Below are 19,569 nucleotides of genomic sequence, written 5' to 3' on the forward strand. Positions count from 1 at the left end.
TCCCATTTGAGCCAGCTATTCCCCTGCTGTGTGGCTTCCCATAATAATTAAAAGATCCATACCACAGTGATATATATGTATCCATGTTTATAGTGACACAGATTGTAATAGCTAAAACTTGGAAACAGCCCAATTGCCCATCAACTGGAGACTGGATAAAGAAGATGTGTGTGTGTGTGTGTGTGTGTGTGTGTGTGTGTGTTTTATAAAATGGAGTACTCCTCTGCCATAAAGATGGAGAAACTAGAGACATTTATAGCTAAGTGGGTGCATATTGAGGCCATACTCTTACATGAAATAAATAGGACACGTGTATATACTAAATATTTTCTGTGGTATGAAAAAGTAAAAGTGTAAATAAGGTCAAAACGTATAATTGATAATGTGAAATAGGAAGAAAATGTCTAAAGGAATGGGGGAAGTGGGAGGGGTAGGGGGAAAGGAAAGAAGGGAAAAGAAAAAATATGAGAAAAGGAAAAAATTGAAGCAAAGTCTTTGTAAATAGGGAAGGGTGGAGGGGGTGAAGGGAAGGCAGGGGAATGGGGAAAAGTAAGAACCAAGATACACCATATAAAGGTACAAGATCCCCATCATGAATGTAAATGTATACCTAAAATATTCCAATAAGCATAATTAAAAATTTTTAAAAATCTACCCTATGAAGTACTGAAAGTCACTGCCTTTGGGTACGTGGAGTGTAGAGAAATGGAATCCTGCATATGCCAAGGACTCGCATTTCATATATAATTATTCAAATAATGATGTGTTTGTTATCAAGCAAATGCATGTCACTAAATATTTACATTGACAATTGTTGGGTTTTCCTCAATTTTTATTTTTCATTACTATGTGTTTGCAGTACATAGTGATTGCATTCATCATGGGGAGCATGTATGTGTGCCTAAGATACTTTAGATCTTTTTTCATTAGCTTCCTCTCCCTCATCCACTGTCCCTTCAACTCTTGGTCCCTTTCCCTTTTGCAAAATATCTATCTAGCTTGTTCCTATAATCCTTAATTTATTTTTCTCTATAAATTATTTGTATTTTTGATTTCTCATGTAGGAGAAACCTTACAATATTTTACCTTCTATGTGTGATTTATTGCACTTAACATCATGTTCTCAAGGTATATCCATATTCTTACAAATGACTCAAGTTTATCCCTCTTTATGTCAGAGTAGTAGTCTATTTTGTATCTATTCCGCATTTTATTTATCCATTCATCTCTTAATGAACATACAGTCAGATTCCAAGATTTTGCTCTTATGAATTGTGTTGTTATAAACATAGACTACTGTAATATGATGTCCTTAGCTCTTAGGGAAGATACCCAGAAAGACATAGCTGGATCAAATAGAATTTCTATTTTCAGGTTTTTGAAACATCCTCATACTGATTTCTATTTTGGTTTTACTAGTTTATATTCCTAGCAATAATAGAAAATGTTCCCTTTAACCTGCAGGTTTGCCAGTATGTATTGTTTTCAGTTCTTGATGTTAGCCATTCTTATTGGGGTAAAATAGAATCTTAGTGCTGTTTTGATTGTCATGTTCATAAAGACTAATGATGGAAAACATATTTTTATGTGTTCATTGGCAATCAGAACTGTTTGATAAGTATTTATTCCTTCCCATTAGTTTTTTTATTAAATCCTTATTTTGAGAAGTTAAAATTTTCTGAGTAGGGTACTTTATATCTTCTAGACATTAGTGTACTATCTGAGGAGTAGCTGTAAAAATATTTTTCCCATTGTGTAGGGTGTCTTTTCACATTTTTTTTCTTTTGCTGTACAGAAGCTTCATTTTTTAAAAAATTCTTTTATTGGTACATTTTAGGTATACAACACATTTACATTTCTCATTGGGAACTAGCACCTTTACATGGTGCATCTTGGTTCTTATTTTTTCCCCATTCCTAGCCCTCCTCACACCCCATCCACTCTTCCCTATTTACAAAAAAATTTCTTTCAATTTTTCCATTTTTTTCATTTCTCATAATTTTTCCTTTCCCTTCTTACCTTTCTCCTATCCGTCCCACTTCCCCTACCCCTCTGGACCTTTGCTTCCTATTTCACATTATCAATTATTCATTCTAATCATTGGTAAATTTGGGGCATACAATATAATGACATTCATCTTTGTAAATTTTGCACCTTTACATAATCTCTCTTGGTTGTTATTTTCCCCCTTCCCATGCACTCCCTTCAACCCCTCCATCCCTCCCAATTTACAAAAAATTTGTTTCCATTTTTCCATTTTCTCATATTAATTCCATTCCCTTCTTTCTTTCCCCTACGCCTCCCAACTCCCCTTCCACTTTGCCCCTTTTCTTCCTATTTCACATTATCTATTATACCTTTTAGTCCTTATTTGTACTTTCAGTTGCTCACACTAGAGAAACTATTTGGTATTTATATGTTTGTCCTATTTATTTCACTTAAGAGTATCACCTCAATGTGCATCCATTTAGCTAGAAATGTCTCTAATTTCTCATTTTTTATGGCTGAGTAGTACTCCATTTTATTAACAAACCACATTTTCTTGATGCAGTCACCAGTTGATAGTCATTTGGGATGTTTCCAAGTTCTAGCTATTACAAATTGTGCTGCTATGAACATGGGTGCACATATATTACTGTGGTGTGATTCTTTTAATTCTTTGGGGAAGATCCCCAGCAGGGAAATAGCAGGGTCAAATGGGACTTCCAGTCCTAGTTCTTTGATGTATCTCCATACTGATTTCCACAGTGCTTGCACCAGTCTACACTCTCACCAGCAGTGGAGCAGTGTTCCTCTTTCCCCACAGCCATGTCAGAATTTTTTATTTGTTGATTTTATGATAGCAGCTATTCTTTCTGGAATGAGGTGGTATCTCAGCATTCTTTTCATTTGAAGCTCTCGAATGACCAGTGATGTTGAACATTTTCTCATGTATTTATTTGCTATTTCTAATTCTTTGTTTGAGAACTGTCTGTTCATTTCAGATGTCCATTTTCAGATTGGGTCTTTAAATTTCGGAGGTCTGATCTTTTTAAGTTCTTTATAGATTCTAGATAGTAGACCTTTGTCTGAGGAACAGCAGGTGAAGATTTTTTCCCATATTGTGGGTTATCTCTTCACACTGCTGGTGATTTCTCTTGCTCAACAGAAGCTTTTTAATAAGAGATCCCACTTGTTCATTGTTTGTGCCAGTTCATGGGCAACTGAGGTTTTATTCATAAAATCTTTTCCTACACCAAGGTCTTCAAGAGTTCTACCTAACCTCTGTTCCAGCCAGTTCAGCATTCCTATTTTAATATTTAGATCTTTAATCCATTTTTATTTTAGTTTAGTGCATGGTGAGAGATATAGGTCTATTTAAGTCTTTGGCAAGTTGAAACCCAATTTTTCCAGCACCATTTATTAAAGAGGCTATCTTTCCTCCAGTGAGGGTATTTGGCTCCTTTATTGAAGATGAGATGGCTGAGTGTGTCTGGCGTTGTTTCTGCATCTTCTAATCTGTTCTACTGGTCCTCAGACCTGTTTCTTTGCCAGTACCATGATGTTTTTTCACAGTACCTTTGTAGTAAAGTTGCAAGTTAGGGACTGTGATACACCCTGCCATGTCTCTGTTACCTAGAATTGCTTTTGCTACTCTGGTTCTCTTCTTGTTCCAAATGAATTTTTTGATTGTTTTCTCAAGATCCATAAAGTATGCTGCTGGGATCTCAATTGGAATTGTACTGACTCTATATAGCAGTTTTAGAAGTATGGACATTTTCACTATATTGATCCTTCGTACCCAGGAGCAGGGGATGTCTGTCCATTTTCTGATACCATCTTCAATCTCTCTTTTCAGAGTGCTATAGCTTTCAGAGAAGAGGTCTTTGATTTCTTTCATTAGGTTGATTCCTAGGTATTTCAGTTTTTTGGATGCTATTGTGAAAGGAATTTTTTGCCCCGTTTCTCTCTCAGTGAGTCTGTTGTTCATGTAGAGGAAAGCTATTGATTTTTATGTGTTGACCTTGTATCCAGCTACTTGACTGAATTTGGTTATTAAGTCTAGAAGACTTTTGGTGGAGTTCTTGGGGTCTTGTATATACAGTATCACATCTGCAAATAATGGCGATTTGACTTCTTCAATTCCTATCTTTATTCATTTTATTTCTTTCTCTTGTCTAATTGGCATGGCTAATATTTCCAAAACTGTATCAAACAAGAGTGGTGATAGTGGACATCCTTGTCTTGCTCCTAATGTTAGTGTGAAGGATTCCAGTTTTTGACCATTTAGTATGATACTGGCTGTTGGTTTTTTTATAAATAGGTTTTATCAGTTTGAGGTATAGACAATCTATTCCAATTTTTTGTAGGGTTTTTATCATAAATGCATGTTGGATTTTGTCAAATGCTTTTTCTGCATCTATGGAGATAATCATATGGTTTTGTCCTTGGCTCTATTGATATAGTGTATTAAATTGGTTGATTTCTGTATGTTGAACCATCCCTGCATCCCTGGGATGAATCCCACTTGATCAGTGTGTCTGATATTCTTGATGATCTTCTGTGTTTTATTTCCAGTATCTTATTAAGGATTTTTGCATTTATATTCATTAGTGAGATTGGCCTACAGTTCTCTTTTTCAATTGGGTCTTTCTCTGCTTTGGGGATCAAGGTGATGCTTGCTTCTAGGAATGAATTTGGGAATATTGTTTCCCTTTCAATTTCATTGAAGATTTTAAACATTAGTGGCAGTAGTTCCTCTCTAAATGTCTTGTAGAATTCAGCAGTGAAGCCATCAGGGCCTGGGCTTTTCTTAGTTGGCGTTTTTAATTACATTTTCAATTTCTTTGGTTGATATTGGGTTGTTCAGAATTTTTAAGTCTTCTTCGTTCAACTTTGGTAATTCATATGTATCTAGGAATCTGTCCATTTCTTCTGTGTTTTTCATCTTCTTGGAGTACAGGTTCTGGAAGTAGGTATTGATGATCATCTGGATTTCTGCTGGGTCTGTTGTAATTTCACCCTTTTCATTCCTAATTGCATGGATTTGGGCCTTTTCTTTCCTTTTTCCGATAAGTTTGGCTAAGGGTTTGTCAATTTTGTTGATTCTTTCAAAGAACCAACTCTTGGCTTCATTGATTTTTTGTTTCATTCTCTTAGTCTCCATTGCATTGATTTCTCCTCTGGTGTTTATAATTTTCTCCCTTGTATGAGCTTTGGGTTTGTCCTGCTCTTCTTTTTCTAGAAGCTTGTGGTTCAGCATCAGGTTGTTTAATTGGGCTCCTTCTGTTTTCCTAATATGTGAATTCACTGCTATGAATTTCCCTCATAAGACTGCTTTCATTGTGTCCCATAGATTCCTATATGTTGTATTGTCATTGTCATTTAATTGAAGGAACTGATTTCTTCTTTAGTTTCCTCTGTGACCCATTGGTTATTCAGAAGTATGTTGTTCAATATCCACATGTTTATGAAGTTTTTCCAGTTTCTCTTGCTATGGATCTCCAATTTCATCACACATCACACTATGGTCTGATTATATGGAGGAAATAACTTCAATTCCTTTGCACTTACTTAAACATGTTCTATGCAAGAGTATGTGGTCTATTTTGGAGAATGACCCATGTGCAGCTGAGAATGTTTATTCTGATTTTGTGGGATAGAACCCTCTGTAAACATCTGTTAAGTTCATTTGTTCAAGAGCTCGATTGAGTTCTAGTATTTCATTACTTATTTTTTGTCTAGATTATCTATCTATTTGTGACAGTGGGGTATTGTGGTCCCCTAGTATAATTGTATTAGTCCATAGATGACTTTTCATGTCTGTTAGTATTTGTTTGATATAGTTGGGTGCAATAATGTTTGGTACATAGATTTTTAGGATTGTCATCTCTTCCTGTTGGATTGTACCATTTACAAGGGTGTAGTATCCTTCTTTGTCTCTCTATCTCTTTTTTTTGTACCGGAGATCGAACTTGGGACCTTCTCCTTGTGAGGCAGGTAGCAAAACCACTGAGCTAAATCCCCGGCACCTTTCCTTGTCTCTCTTAATCAGTGTTGGTTTGAAATCTACTTGATCTGCAAAGAGGATAGCTACTCCTGCTTTTTTTGGGGGGGGTTCTCTTCACATGGAGAATTGTTTCCCACCCTTTAACTTTCAGTCTATGAGTTTCCTTTTGAATGAAGTGTGTTTCTTGTATGCAGCATATTGTTGGATTTTGCTTCTTGACCCATTCTGCCAGTCTAGTTCTTTTGATTGGCGAATTGAGACCATTAACATTGATGGTTATAACTGATATGTATTGACTTATCATTTTCATGACTTTTTCTTTTTGTTGGATTTTCCCCCTTTACATTTAATTTCTTGTCTTGCCACATGGGTTCATTCTGCTTTGCTTCCTGGGGTTGTGATCCTCATTGTCTGTTCCTAGGATATTGCCTAAAATTTTTTGTAGTACTGGTTTGGTATTCATGAATTTCCTAAGGTGCCCTTTGTCAAGAAAGTATCTTATTTCTCCATGAAATTTGAAAAATAGTTTTGCAGGGTACTCCAATCTGGATCGGAGGCTGTTTTCTTTTAGGGCTTGGAATACGTCACTCCAAGCTCTTCTTGCCTTGATGGTTTGTATTGAGAAGTCTGCTGTGATTCTGATGGGCTTTCCTTTGTATGTGATTTGTTTCTTTTCTCTAACAGCTTGTCGAACTTTGTTCTTCTGTTGAGTTTCTAATATTTTAACAATTATATGCTTCCGTGTAAATCATTTTTGATTAAGGCTATTTGGAGTCCTGTATACCTCACTTATCTGTATGTCAAGTTATATTCCCCTGCTTGGGAAGTTTTCTACCATTACTTCTGTGAACAGATTTTATGTCATCTGCAGTCTCTTCTCTTTCTTCTTTGACTCCAATCAGTTGTATGTCATTCTTCTTTGTATCATCTAGCAGCTGCTGGATTGATTTCTCACGGTCCCTTATAATTTTGAAGCAATTTTTCTTTTCTTGGTCACTAATTCCAACCTCATCTTCTGTATCTGAAATTCTGCCCTCACATTTGCTCATTCTGCTGTGTAGACTTTCAATGTAGTTTTTGATCTCCGAAAATCTATTTGCATCTGTTTTATGGATTCAATTTGTTTCCTATGTTGGGATTCCATCATGTTCCTCAGCTCCTCTCTAGATTTATTAATCATGTCTTGCACTATGAGCACAATCTCTGGTGTTATCTGAGAAATTATTTCTAATTTCATTTTTTCCAGATCCTCTTTTGTTGCCAGTTCAGGGAGTCCAGGTGTCTGAGTATCAGAGCTTTCTATCTCATTTCCCTTTGGGGTTGCTGTAGGTGATCTGGAAGTCTTGTTTGGAAACTTGTTTCAGTGACTTCTCATTTCAATCCCTGGGTGGAGGGGCAGTGCTGTTGGCACCTGCTCAGCTCACCTCCTCTGAGCTGGGAGAGGTGGAATGGAAGGCAGCCTTGAACCTCCTTCCTTTGGCCCAGGAGTGGTCAGATGGACTGCTGCCTGGAAGCCCCTTCCTCTTGGCTGGGAGCAGTGGGATGGACAGTGGCCCAGAAGCCCCTTCCTCTGGGCCAGGAGCTGTGGTTCAACTTCTCAGAAGCCCCTTCCTCTAGGCATGAAATGTTGGGCTGGATGGTGGCCCAGAAAACCCCTACTTCTGAGCCAGGAGTGGCAGGATGGACAGCAGCTCAGAAGCCACTTCATCTGAGCTGGGAGCAGTGGGATGGTGGCTCAGAAGCCCCTTCCTCTGTGCCAGGTCTGGTGGGATGGAGGGCATCCTGGAAGCCCCTTCCTCTGGGCTGGGAGTGGTGGGATCAAGAAGCTTCTTTAATTTGACATAATTCCATGTGTAGGTTGTTGAGTTGATTTCTTTAGGTTTGTTTTGTTTTGTTTTTGCAAAAATTTTGGTGATGCTTATGTCTTCAAGTGTTTTTCAAATTATATAATCCAAAGATTAAATGTTTCTGTGTTTGTACCAAGGTCTTTGATCCACTTTTATTTTATACACAATGAGTAATTTGGTAGAATATTCTTCCACATGTGGCTAAACCATGTACCCTCCACCATGTCTTAAGGAGTCTCTGTGTTTTTCAGGGTATGTTTTTTGCTCTTTTGTCAAAGACTGGGCAGCTGAATGTGCCTGGGATTCTTTCTGTGTATTCTACTCTGTTCCAATGATACTTATGGTCTGCTTTTGTATTAATACCATGCTGTTTTCATCACTACCGCTATGTAGCATGACTTAAAGTCCAGGATTGTGATGCCTCCTGCTTTACTTTTGTTGTTCAGAATTGCTTTGGCTATTCTGAGCCTCTTCACAGTCTATGTAAGTTTTTGGATTGTTTTCTCTAATTCTGTAAGGAATTATCATTGGTGTTTTTATTTGATGCCTTTAAATCTAGATATTAATAAATTTCATGGTGGTCCTCACTTACACTATGGGTGAGAATTACTGCTTTGAAATATTTTCTGGTATTAATTCATACACTAGTCAGAATTTGACTGATGAGCTTAGTTCAAAAATTGAAATGCTTTGTCTTATCACACCTGTAGGGGGCTGAGCTCCAGTTCTTTTCTTGTGGCAAGGACTTTGTGTTTGTCAAGCTCTGCTTATTTACTCAGCCATCCCAAGCCCTGATTGGTGGATCTTTAATTGTTATTTTTATTTTCCTTATCCATTTGAAATCCCATCTGTATAATTTTCTTGTCATATATCTTACCTTCTTCAAGGATTGGAAAATTCTTAATTTTTTACAGAGTCCAGCCCACATCCTTAATGTTGCCTCTTTGACAATTTCCCCAGCAACATAGTGAACTTTATTCTTGAAATCATGTTCTTTCTCCCCAGTCTTATGGATCATTTTATCTTGCTATAAAATTATATCTTCACTCTAAAAATGCCATCACCAAGTTGGCTAGTATTAAGCTTTCCTTACTCATGGATCCCAACTGTCAAATAATGCTTGCTTACTTTATGGAATAAACTTTGGAGTGTATGTTGACCCAGCGCAATCAAGTTTACCTAGAAACAGTGCAGAAGCCTCAGTGATGGACACTATAGTCTCCCCTGTGCTGAATCCCTGTATCTACATCATCATGACCAGTGTCATTATAAGTAGCCTAGGAAGACCCCACAGTAGCACAGTGTAATCTCAGGACTTGTGACATCCTGTTGAGTATAATTAGAAAAAGAAAACAAACAGGTAGACTTGTAATTCCAGCCTCATTGGTCATATTAGTATTGTACTTTCAAAGCTTTAATTTCTCATAATGTATTACACTGTAATGCTGGTCAGAAAAACAGAATTTTTAAATGGAGTATACATTTTCAGTTTTGAAAATGAAAAGATCCAGAGTAATATGATGTTGAGTGTTTTAAAACAAAGTGGATGTAGTTAGGGCCATTGAAATGTGTAATAATGTAGTTGAAAGTGTAAATTTTTTGTTGTGTGTACAATTGTGTGTACAAATTTGTTGTGTGAAAAATTATTTTCCTTTTGTCTCTCTTCTTTTAGTGTTAGGAAGTCCTTAGAGCCTGGGGTGCCATAGACCAATTTGGCTAATTATGAGCTCTGTGCATTGAACCTCCCAAGTCATAGAGTTGTCAATATTCACCTTGCACCCCCAAGCCATTGTTTGATGACTCCAGTCAGTGACCTTCACATCTGTGTCCCAGGCTCCATGGTTGTCTACACCAGCAAACTCCTATCTGACTTTGCATTAATTTTGATCCTGAGGACAGAGTCTGGGGCTTCATGAAAGAGAAGGCATAAGAGGGCCTTTGGGTCTCTCCTCTTGACTATGACCTAGAAGAAAAACACCATCACCCAGTAAGTGCAAAGGGACCTATGCATATAGTAACCATCCTTTAAGTAAGGTTTCCTCACCATAAAAACAAATATTACAGTCTGACTAGCCAGATGGCAAGGTGCAATTATGAAAAATATTTGTTATGAGGAATAGAAATTGTATGTTTTTGGTTTCAGAGAGAAAACAGAATTGTTATTTCAACATTTCCTTCTATACAAATCATCTCTATTTCTCACTGGTGTCTCACTCTTAGCACGAAAAAAATTGTGTTCTTCTGCACTGTCTCCTAAGCACTCCAAAAGGATGGTGAACATGATGGTAAGGATGTAGAAGAGGAGGTCAGTGAGCAGAGCATCAAGAATTGCTTCTGAGAGCTTCCTGTATTCCAGGCACTGAGCAATGACTTCTCTGCTGCTTGTTTCATTTCATTGATTTTGTCTTTCTATATTTATAAGTGCCTGCATTTTTATTCCTAATACTAAATAAAAGAATCTGTTATTTTAATGAAATCTGCAGCAGGCTGTTAGGTAGAAAAATGTTAAGCCACATTTTAATAGGGCTGTCAGATTGCAGACATGGGGCATCAAAGAAGGATTAATCCTGGCAGTTTGTCACTTTCATGACACAAGAGGCCATTTCACTTCCCTGTCACTCCAGTAAGACACCCCTTCTTCACTTTTGAGGGTTTCTGACAAGTTACAGAGCACAGCAGTGGAAGACACCAGTTGTATCCAACATAGGAAAAGCAGATGTGGGTCACCGACAAAGATCTCAGAAAGAGTATGTGCTTCATAATTCAATGCAGATTTCTCATCTGCTACCAGTGCAAGATATTCTTGCAGCTTCTCACATCGTTCTCCATGCGTGCAATTATTTCACCCAGTCTCGAATGGGGCTATGTCTTCTTGATTTCATTTCTACTTAAGAAATGAGAAAGTTAAAAATGTACCTCAAATGCAATTGTGGTTCAGATTACTGAGCTTTTGCTTAAATATTTCTGTGAACTGGGAAACAATGAAAAATTTTAATACATTGGGCAGCATTGGTCAATTTAATATTTCATCCTTTTAACCTTATATATATTTCTCAATGCAGGGGAAATTTTTAATACATCCGAGGCAGCATTTTATTTAATGGTAGTTTCTAATTGCAATAATGTCATTAAGAAAAAAATATTTATAGATTTATATATTTGTATGCATATATATATATATATCCAATGGTATAAATATGTCTAACATCAATTCAAAATAAAGTTTAGTTTTCATTACTACGAATGATAAGCATAAACTTCATACTCATTATGTCCTGTGACTTGAAATTATTCTTTTCCTTTATTTGCAGCAGGTCATTTTATTTGTGATTATAATTATGTGTGTATATTCAGAGCGGAATGATTTGCTGTCCTTTACATCTGACTTCCCAGAGCCCACACCTTGTTCAACACAAAGGAGACTTCAAAATATAAACTTGCTAAACAGAGTGGACTCCTCCTTGAGTCACAACAAAAGACTTTACTCAGCATGACATAAACATGCTTGGTGAGTTCCTGCCTGCATGCCTATTCCTTTCTAGGATATCTCATAGATAAAGGAACAAGATAAAGTATCTTTGGTCTGTGTCTGCAACATCCACACATGGGCCCTATCATTCATTATATTGTATAATGGATATATCCATTACTCAAAAACATGACAAAGATATTTGTGAGTTAAAAAACAAATAGTACTGAGCAGGTGAGCATATGCCTCTGGCTGAGATGAAGTCTATAGCATCATATCATTCCAGGCTCCAGAGCCATATGAATCGTTTACTGTGCTTCTCAATAATCTTCCTTACTTACACTTTCAGTTTCTCACACTAGAGAAACTATTCAGTATTTACATGTGTGTCCTGTTTATTTCACTTAACCAAAAAAAAAAAAAAAGTTAAAGTGAGTCTAATCACTTATCATTTAGTAAGTCGACTGACTTTTCAAATAGAAAAATAAAGTTACATACATAAAGCAAAGCTAGAAATAAAATATGTGCTACTTACACTTTTATGTAACCAAAGAAGACCTAGGAATTACTGAAAAATTGTGAGTGAATACATCAAAGAAACTATTCCAAACCAAAACAAAAATGATCTTCCTACTTGTAGGATTCTTTATTTTAAAAATTCTTATTTTAAAATTCTTTATTTTATAAACAAAAATTCACAATGACTGCATACTTAAAAGTTCCAAACTTTGTCTTGTTGCCACATTCTGGAGATGCAGGTTATTCTCCTTATTTTCACCAAGCAGTATGAGAACAGAGAAGAAGAGAGATTTGCACATATCTGCATATGGCAGCAGATCAGTGACACAGGATTAAAGTTTATTTCCCAACTCCTTTCGCAAGAAATAGTATCCTCCAGTGGAGCAAAATTTAAATATTTTTCCAATAAGTTGATTAAATTTCTTTGAGTCTTATCATAAAGAAATCACTACTGGACAGACTGCATGGAATATTTTGAAGGCTTTTCTCAAGAATAAAGGGATGAAAGTGATCATGACTGACTTTTGGTAGGGGAAACTTGTAAAATGTTACACATAATATTTATTAGAAATCACAGAAGTATCTCACACCATATATTTTACTAGGTTTTCACTTGCATAACAAGGAGAAAGGCAAAATAATTTTAAGACAATAATAATAATAAACAGATGTTAAATGAAAGGTCTCCAGGTAATGGTTTGTATTAAAGGAAACATAGGCACTTGTATATGTAGCCAACTCTATTTCAAGGAAAATAGATTTGTGTTGTACACAACTTAAGTTTTTAAGAAAACTGTGGATTCATAAATCAATTATCACCTGAAAAATTTAACAGGAAAATTGATGCATGAAATTTACAACAGATTCCTTTGACAACATGTTTCCAAGAGAAAGGAATTATAGAGGGACACAAACACTTCAAATTTCATAGGTTAATGATTCAGGCTCTAAAATATTAGATGTGATACAAACATAATTAAACATTTATAGGCTAATATGTGGAGAGGTAATATTAATGGAACATTTTATGGATGCAAAGAAATATACTGAGAGTGGCTCTCAACTCAATATAAGAAAGAAACCAAAAAACTCAAAAATAGTGATAATGTGATTGAATTTATTGATCTGAGTCTAGAGTGTCTGGATATATAAAAATATCTATCTATCTATAAGTAGATTATAATTTCAAGTGATATAAATTATTTTTATATGGCAAACAATTAAGTTAGGTAATTGTTATATTCATTTTACAGATTAGGAGGAATTATGTTATTTATAGGTGTGTTTACAACATTTCATATGCTTTTTCTTTCTTTCTTTTTTTTTTTTTTTTTTTTTTTTGGTACTGGGGATTGAACTTGGGACCTTGCACTTGCAAGGCAGGAGCCAGAACCACTGAGCTAAATCCACTGCTCAAATATACTTTTTCTTTTGTACATGAGTTTTCAGGTGTGTTAATATTATTTCATGTACTTCTACTTTGTATTTTTCCCAAATAAACTGTAGCATGGCCTGAAAAAACAGTGTTTGAATTTTAGTAGCTAAAATGAGAAAAATACTAATCATGTACCAGAAAATACTGATGTGAAAAATTTGTCAATTAGAATTAACAGGGCTTGAAATCAGCCAGGGCATTGGGACTTTCCTGATTCTGCATATTTTTCACTGGACATAGAGGGTTTAGTATCATAAAAACAATGATGTATGCTACTAAAGAAAATAGAGTCAAGGAGAAGACCAAATGGCTGTCTTACATAGTGATATTTTAGTGTCATTGTTTGGAGTTATTAAAATAAACCTGTATAAAATGTAAAATGCAAAATGCCAGTCCTTCTTATCCTTTATTATTTTTTAATCTTTGGCAGTTACAGTATGCATTAAGGCACCATTCCTTGTTATTATGTCCTCAGATTATGTGCATGTATTTGAACTTTCTTTATATAAATTTATACAATCTTTAGACAAATATAAGAGTTACATATTAAATAATTTACACATAACAAAAGCTGTATGAGCACTTATATCTTTGAAAGATGGAAATAAGAAAACCCCTCAAATTAGGAAAAATTCCCGGGAGATAACTGACTCAACAATACATATTTTAATTATGAACAATTAACTAATTTAATGTTCATGTAATGCAGTCCTAGATATTAAACTAACTATAGGCACCATAAGTCAAGGGAATTTGTAACATTTTCTGAAAATAAAATAAGCTATATTAAATGCTTCTTAACTTTTTTCCAATAGAATCATATATTCTTTTTTAAAAAAGAGTTGGCTGTATATTCTTGCAGTCATAGAGTTCTAAACTCTAATGTTCTAACATTGCCTCTACAATCTCTGTAAATTAGGAGTGCACAGAACGATATAGGGGAACAAAAAGCCTGATAATTGAAGAGCTCTGGAGGATTGGGTTCATCACAATGGATTGTGATATGATATGCTATGTTTAAGGACTTCATGTGGGAATATTTTGGATGGGAATACTTGCTTCCCAACATATAAAGTCTTCTGCACTGATTATTCATTTCATTTTCTCAATAAATTTTTGAAAAGGTGTTCAAGCACTATGGAAACACATAATCTAACATACATCTTAGAATTCCATCTCCTGGGCCTCTCAGAAGATCCAAACCTACAGCCCATCCTCTTTGGACTGTTCCTGTCCATGTACCTGGTCACAGTGTTTGGGAACCTGCTCATCATCCTGGCCATCAGCTCTGACTCCCACCTCCACACCCCCATGTACTTCTTCCTCTCCAACCTGTCCATTGTTGACATCTGTTTCACCTCTACCACAGTCCCAAAGATGACTGTGGACATTGTAACTCAAAGCAGAGTCATCGCTTATGTGGGCTGCCTTGCCCAAATGTCTCTTTTTCTCCTTTTTGCAAGTATGGATGACATGCTCCTGACTATGATGGCCTATGACCGGTTTGTGGCCATCTGCCACCCCCTGCACTATGCAGCCATTATGAACCCTCGCTTCTGTATCTTACTACTTCTGCTCTCTGTCTTTGTTAGCCTGTTAGACTCCCAGCTACATGATTTAGTAGCCTTGCAATTTACCTGCTTTAAAGATGTGGAAATAGCTAATTTCTTCTGTCATCCTTCTCAAGTTTTTAACCTTTCATGTTATGATACCTTATTAAAAACCATGGTCACATATTTTGTTGGAGCCATGTTTGGCTTTATTCCTATGTCACTGATCTTTTTCTCTTACTATAAAATTGTTTCCTCCATTCTCAAAATCCCTTCATCAGGAGGGAGGTACAAAGCCTTTTCTACTTGTAGTTCTCATGTGTTAGTGGTTTGCTTATTTTATGGAACCAGCATTGGAGTATACCTTGGTTCATCTGTGTCATATTCTCCCTGTAAGGGCATGGTGGCCTCACTGATGTACACTATGGTCACCCCTATGCTGAATCCCTTCATCTACAGCCTGAGGAACAGGGACATTAGCAGCACCTTAAGGAAGCTCCGCAGTTGGTGAATCTAATCTTTGGATGTTTTGGGTCAATTTGGAATGTAGCTTGAGAAATGTAACTGAACTGAACACACAAAAGTCAATGTAAATATTGCCTGCTTTATTATATTAAAGTTTGATGTCTTCAAATTTATATAATGTTCATAGAAGAATTGTGGCTGATTTAGGGGATGGTGAATTTTATGGTTTTAATATCAGTGCAAAATTCATTTGGGAAGTTGTGGAATTTTCTATAGATGAATAAGAGTGATGGTTGCACAAAAATAATGGTGGATTTAGTGTGACCAGGTTTTATTTTAAAGTGGTATATTTAGTTATATGTATCTCAGCACAATGAAAAATTGAACTAATAAAATGAAGATTTTGTAAAAGTTTATAAAGCTTTATTAAACATTTCCAACAGCTGTGCAATGAATACACTAGAAATAAATGCTCTACAACAGCAGTGAAAATATTTCCCAAGTGTGGCCTTGCACTCAAATTCCCTGAGTGGATGCCTCCCATTCTGTCCTCTGCATGGCCTGCCTCCTTCCTCCTCAGGCAGGACAGAGGGATGGTTCTGACTGGAAGGACAATTATGCTGATCCCCAGTGGGTGGGGTCAGGAGAAAGTCTTGCTTGCCAACACTTGTTACAGAAGTGCAGAGAGAAAAAAACCAAATGGGAGTCACAAAGTCTTCTTGTGTATTCTTCCCAAGGTACAGTCTCCACTCCCTGTGCCTTTTCTGAACCACATTGGAGCCCAATGCTGGTGAAACTGCAATCCTCATGCTAAATAAAAACTGCAGTGGGAGCTACTATAGCTAGCTACTGCTAGACCCCCAAACTGTAACATGTTCTATAAAGCTTCTTTAATAGGAATATGTACACATGGATGGAGGTGGTGCTACATGCCTGTAATACCAACACTCTGGATGCTGAGGCAGGAGGATCACTTCAAGTTCAAGGTCAACCCGGGCTCCATAGTGAGTTCAAGGCCTGCCTGAACTACACAGAACTTGTATCAAAAAAAGGGATTGTATATACATATTCATACACACACTCACACAAACATACATACAAGGCACATTTTCCATTCACTTGGCTGAGAACTGCTAGATCTATATGAACACATCATACATCCATCCTGCAGAAAACTGAAAAGAAACACAAGGAGGTCCCCCTCTACAGATGGCTGAGAAAAGCCAGAGAAAGGGTAAAGAAAAATAATTTGGGCTGGAAAGCATGAGCATAGACACCCAGGTGAAAGGGCAACAACTATTTGATGCTTCTTTTAAAAATGAAGCAGAGAAAATACTGAAAGCTTGTGGACAATGTACCTAGCCTGCTGAACAGGGAAGAAGGATGAAAAAGCAAGGCTTTTGGGCATCAGCAATCTCTTTAACTTTGAGATAAGGGCAAAAATGGGCCCTGTCATGCACAGGTGCTCCCCCAAAATGAAAATGAGTAGAAGGAAAATAAAGGGAAAAAAGGAGAAAGACTGAAGAATCAATAACTTTCTGGGAAAGAGGGAGATTCTGAAAAGGAAGACTCACAGAGGTGACAATGAGACTGGTATTTTATCTGCCAAGGCCAAGCCAGGGTTGTTGACCAGGATAGGGTTAGACTCTTCACAGTTAAGAGGCAAGGGGCTGCCCGTCCTGCCCACGGGTACCCAGATGGGGACAGAACACATAAAACCACAAGATCACCCATGAGTACAGGACTCTACAAGGAAAGCACCAGCCAGTGACATTATTCACATTATAAAGATAAAACATCACAGGCCAAAAAGACACCACCATCAGGAATGTGATACCCACAGGGCTGTGGGATTTGAAACTCCAGTGCTACATGACCTATGTCATTGTTCTTCTCCCAACTAATGCTTCCTTCAAAAGCTAACAGACTACCATTTGGTACCTACAACACCAGAATCATATGCCAGACTTGGAAGATAGGAATCCATGCAGTGGTAGGGGAAACAGTTTACCCAGCAGCAAAGACAAATGGTGAACAGGGCTTCAAGGAAAACCAAGGCATAGATTGTGCAAGGCTTCTCTTCCAGGACAAACTTGAGCAAGTTCAGTCCATGAGCATAGAGTGGCTGGACCACAGGGCAGGGTTGAGAGGCTTGGGGATGGGAGGGCAGGTAATGGCCACTAGAGGCAATACATGACCTCTGCTGGGGAAGGCCTTTACCCAGCCTACAGAGCATCACTATAGGGACTGACCTATTGGGAGTCAGTGGGCTGAGGTGCCTGCCTTCTGTTTTCTTCAACTCTCTTTCCAGGAGCTGCACCACCCTTCTCTCTGACTGTCAGCCTGTGCTCACTAAGGCAGTGATGATTCTGCCAGTCCTGTCATGGTGCTGCTACCACTGCTGCCATTGCTGCTGCCAAACCTGAGGAATTTATTTTTAACAAAAGAATTTTCCTAAGTGAATAGTACACTTGAGATTAGGGTTAGAGTGGAGATGCTAATTTTCCCACTTTCAAATCCAAAGACTCTGGCTTTGGGGGTGGAACCTGGGTCCTTTAGTTTAAGCCCTTCAAGGGGTCTTTTGCAGCTCCCTGACCACAGATATCTCTGTGGCTGTCCCTCACCCAGTCACTGTGGGAGCTTAACATGGTAAGCACTGTGATGAAGTCAACCAGCAGCTGCTGTGTGTCTCAGGTTTAGTTCACCCCTCCTTGGAATGGTGTCCGCCCACTCTCTGGAGGGGAATCCAAGCACATGGACTGGGGTCACTCACCAGCTCTTGCAGCAGACAGCATCTGCTAGTCTTTCCACAGCTGCATTTCTCTCTGAAGGCCTCTGGAGTCCCTCACTTTCACTATGTCTTCTTTCTTGTGATTCTGTCCTCCTTTTTTGTGAGCCACAAACAAGGCAGAAAGGCAGGAAGAAAGTAGATTTCCCCTTCCTTTTAACACACTGTGGTCTGTTTTCTCAATTTCTCTGAGGGCTCCAATTTTCCTGTCAGTTCCTTCCTGGGTCTCAGGGATCCACCTCCCTTCTTCTTTTCTTCCCTAAGTTGTTATTTTCCAATGTCTGGATTCTGTATCTTAGAGAGGCTACTTTGTTGTTGCTAACCACCGTGCCATTTTTCTAAATATCTTCATCTTTTGCAATGTCTTCCAATTAAATCATAATGAGAACTAACAAAATAATGGAACTGAATATCCTTCATGTGGGTGAAGTGTGACAATTTCATTTGTGTATCAAGAAATAAGGAAGGGAAAATTTGTTAACTAGTGATGAAAATGTTGGGGCAAAAACCTGAGCTTTATATCTCTCCCTCATGGTAAAGACTTTAACTTTAAATAGAAATATTATTAGAAAAATAATGAATGTATTCATTATGCACCATAAATATGTACGAATAAAAAAAAAGCTGAAACAGTTTCAACAGGTCACCATAGAATACAGAATGAGGAACAAAATTTAAAAAGCACACATTGTCACCAGATATTGTACTGAAATTCACTGAAGTTTATGCAAAAAACTTGTATAAAACAAAATATTGCAAAGGTGTTTTTCAAAATTTCATTATCTTTAATATGGAAAGTTTCAGTGTGCATTGTACCATATTGTGGTCAGTGGTGTCACATAAGATTGTGTATTTTACTAAAAGATGTTTATTAAAATTTTGAGTCCATGAAGGTCTAGGAGAAGAGTTATTGTCTTAGTTACTTTTCCATCACTGGAAACACTACTCAGAATCCACAATTTAAAGGAGGAAAGATTTATTTTTACCTAGTTTCAGTCCTTAACTTGCTGGCTCCAAGGCAGAAACAAGATAGAAGAAGTGCCCGGCAAAGGAAAAAGTACTTGACCCATGGTAGTCAGGAGGCAAAGAGAGGAGCCAAGGACAAGAACACACCCTTGCAAGTAACACCCCAGTGAGTAGCCTCCAGCCAGGCCCCACCTTCTGACACAAAGTCACCTATAATGCCACAGTGATTCAATCACCTTCCACACACATGAGACATGTAGGGGAAAATTTTACATCTAAAACATAGCAATTATAACATCAATATATTTTAAAAGCTAAAGAAACATTTGGGTGAGCAATTATACCTACAAAGAAAGGAAATCAGAAAAACCAAAAAAGGTTGGGAAATTCCTGGAGGTAACCCTAATAACAAAATTTTTTACAATAAATAATCAACTTTATTGCTTGTACACAAAAAGCAGTCCTGGTTCCTATTGAATATTAAAAATATTTGAAGTTAAAGAAATTTGTATGGTTTTCTTGCAAGAAGAGATCTTTCACT

At 37.2% G+C, this 19,569-nt stretch overlaps 1 protein-coding gene and 1 pseudogene across 1 annotated transcript; one reads left to right on the plus strand and one right to left on the minus strand.

Annotated features, from left to right (window-relative positions):
• The first annotated feature begins 14,378 nt into the window (after window positions 1-14,378).
• On the plus strand, window positions 14,379-15,320 carry LOC101723389 (olfactory receptor 7E24). The gene has a single exon (XM_004875133.3). It carries the CDS (start codon window positions 14,397-14,399, stop codon window positions 15,318-15,320), a length of 924 nt encoding a protein of 307 aa, XP_004875190.2. The 5' UTR covers window positions 14,379-14,396.
• A 1,881-nt stretch (window positions 15,321-17,201) lies between these two features.
• Window positions 17,202-17,469, minus strand: LOC101723037 (apoptosis inducing factor BLCAP-like; annotated as a pseudogene).
• Between the last annotated feature and the right edge of the window lie 2,100 nt (window positions 17,470-19,569).

The sequence above is a fragment of the Heterocephalus glaber genome, unplaced genomic scaffold, assembly GCF_053883595.1.
Source record: "Heterocephalus glaber isolate CG9 unplaced genomic scaffold, H.glaber_assembly_v1.0 deba00001845, whole genome shotgun sequence".
Taxonomy (NCBI): Eukaryota; Metazoa; Chordata; class Mammalia; order Rodentia; family Bathyergidae; genus Heterocephalus; species Heterocephalus glaber.

Excerpts from the sequence above, each read along its gene's own strand:
- LOC101723389 (XM_004875133.3), top strand. The coding sequence starts at position 14,397 with ATGGAAACACATAATCTAACATACATCTTAGAATTCCATCTCCTGGGC.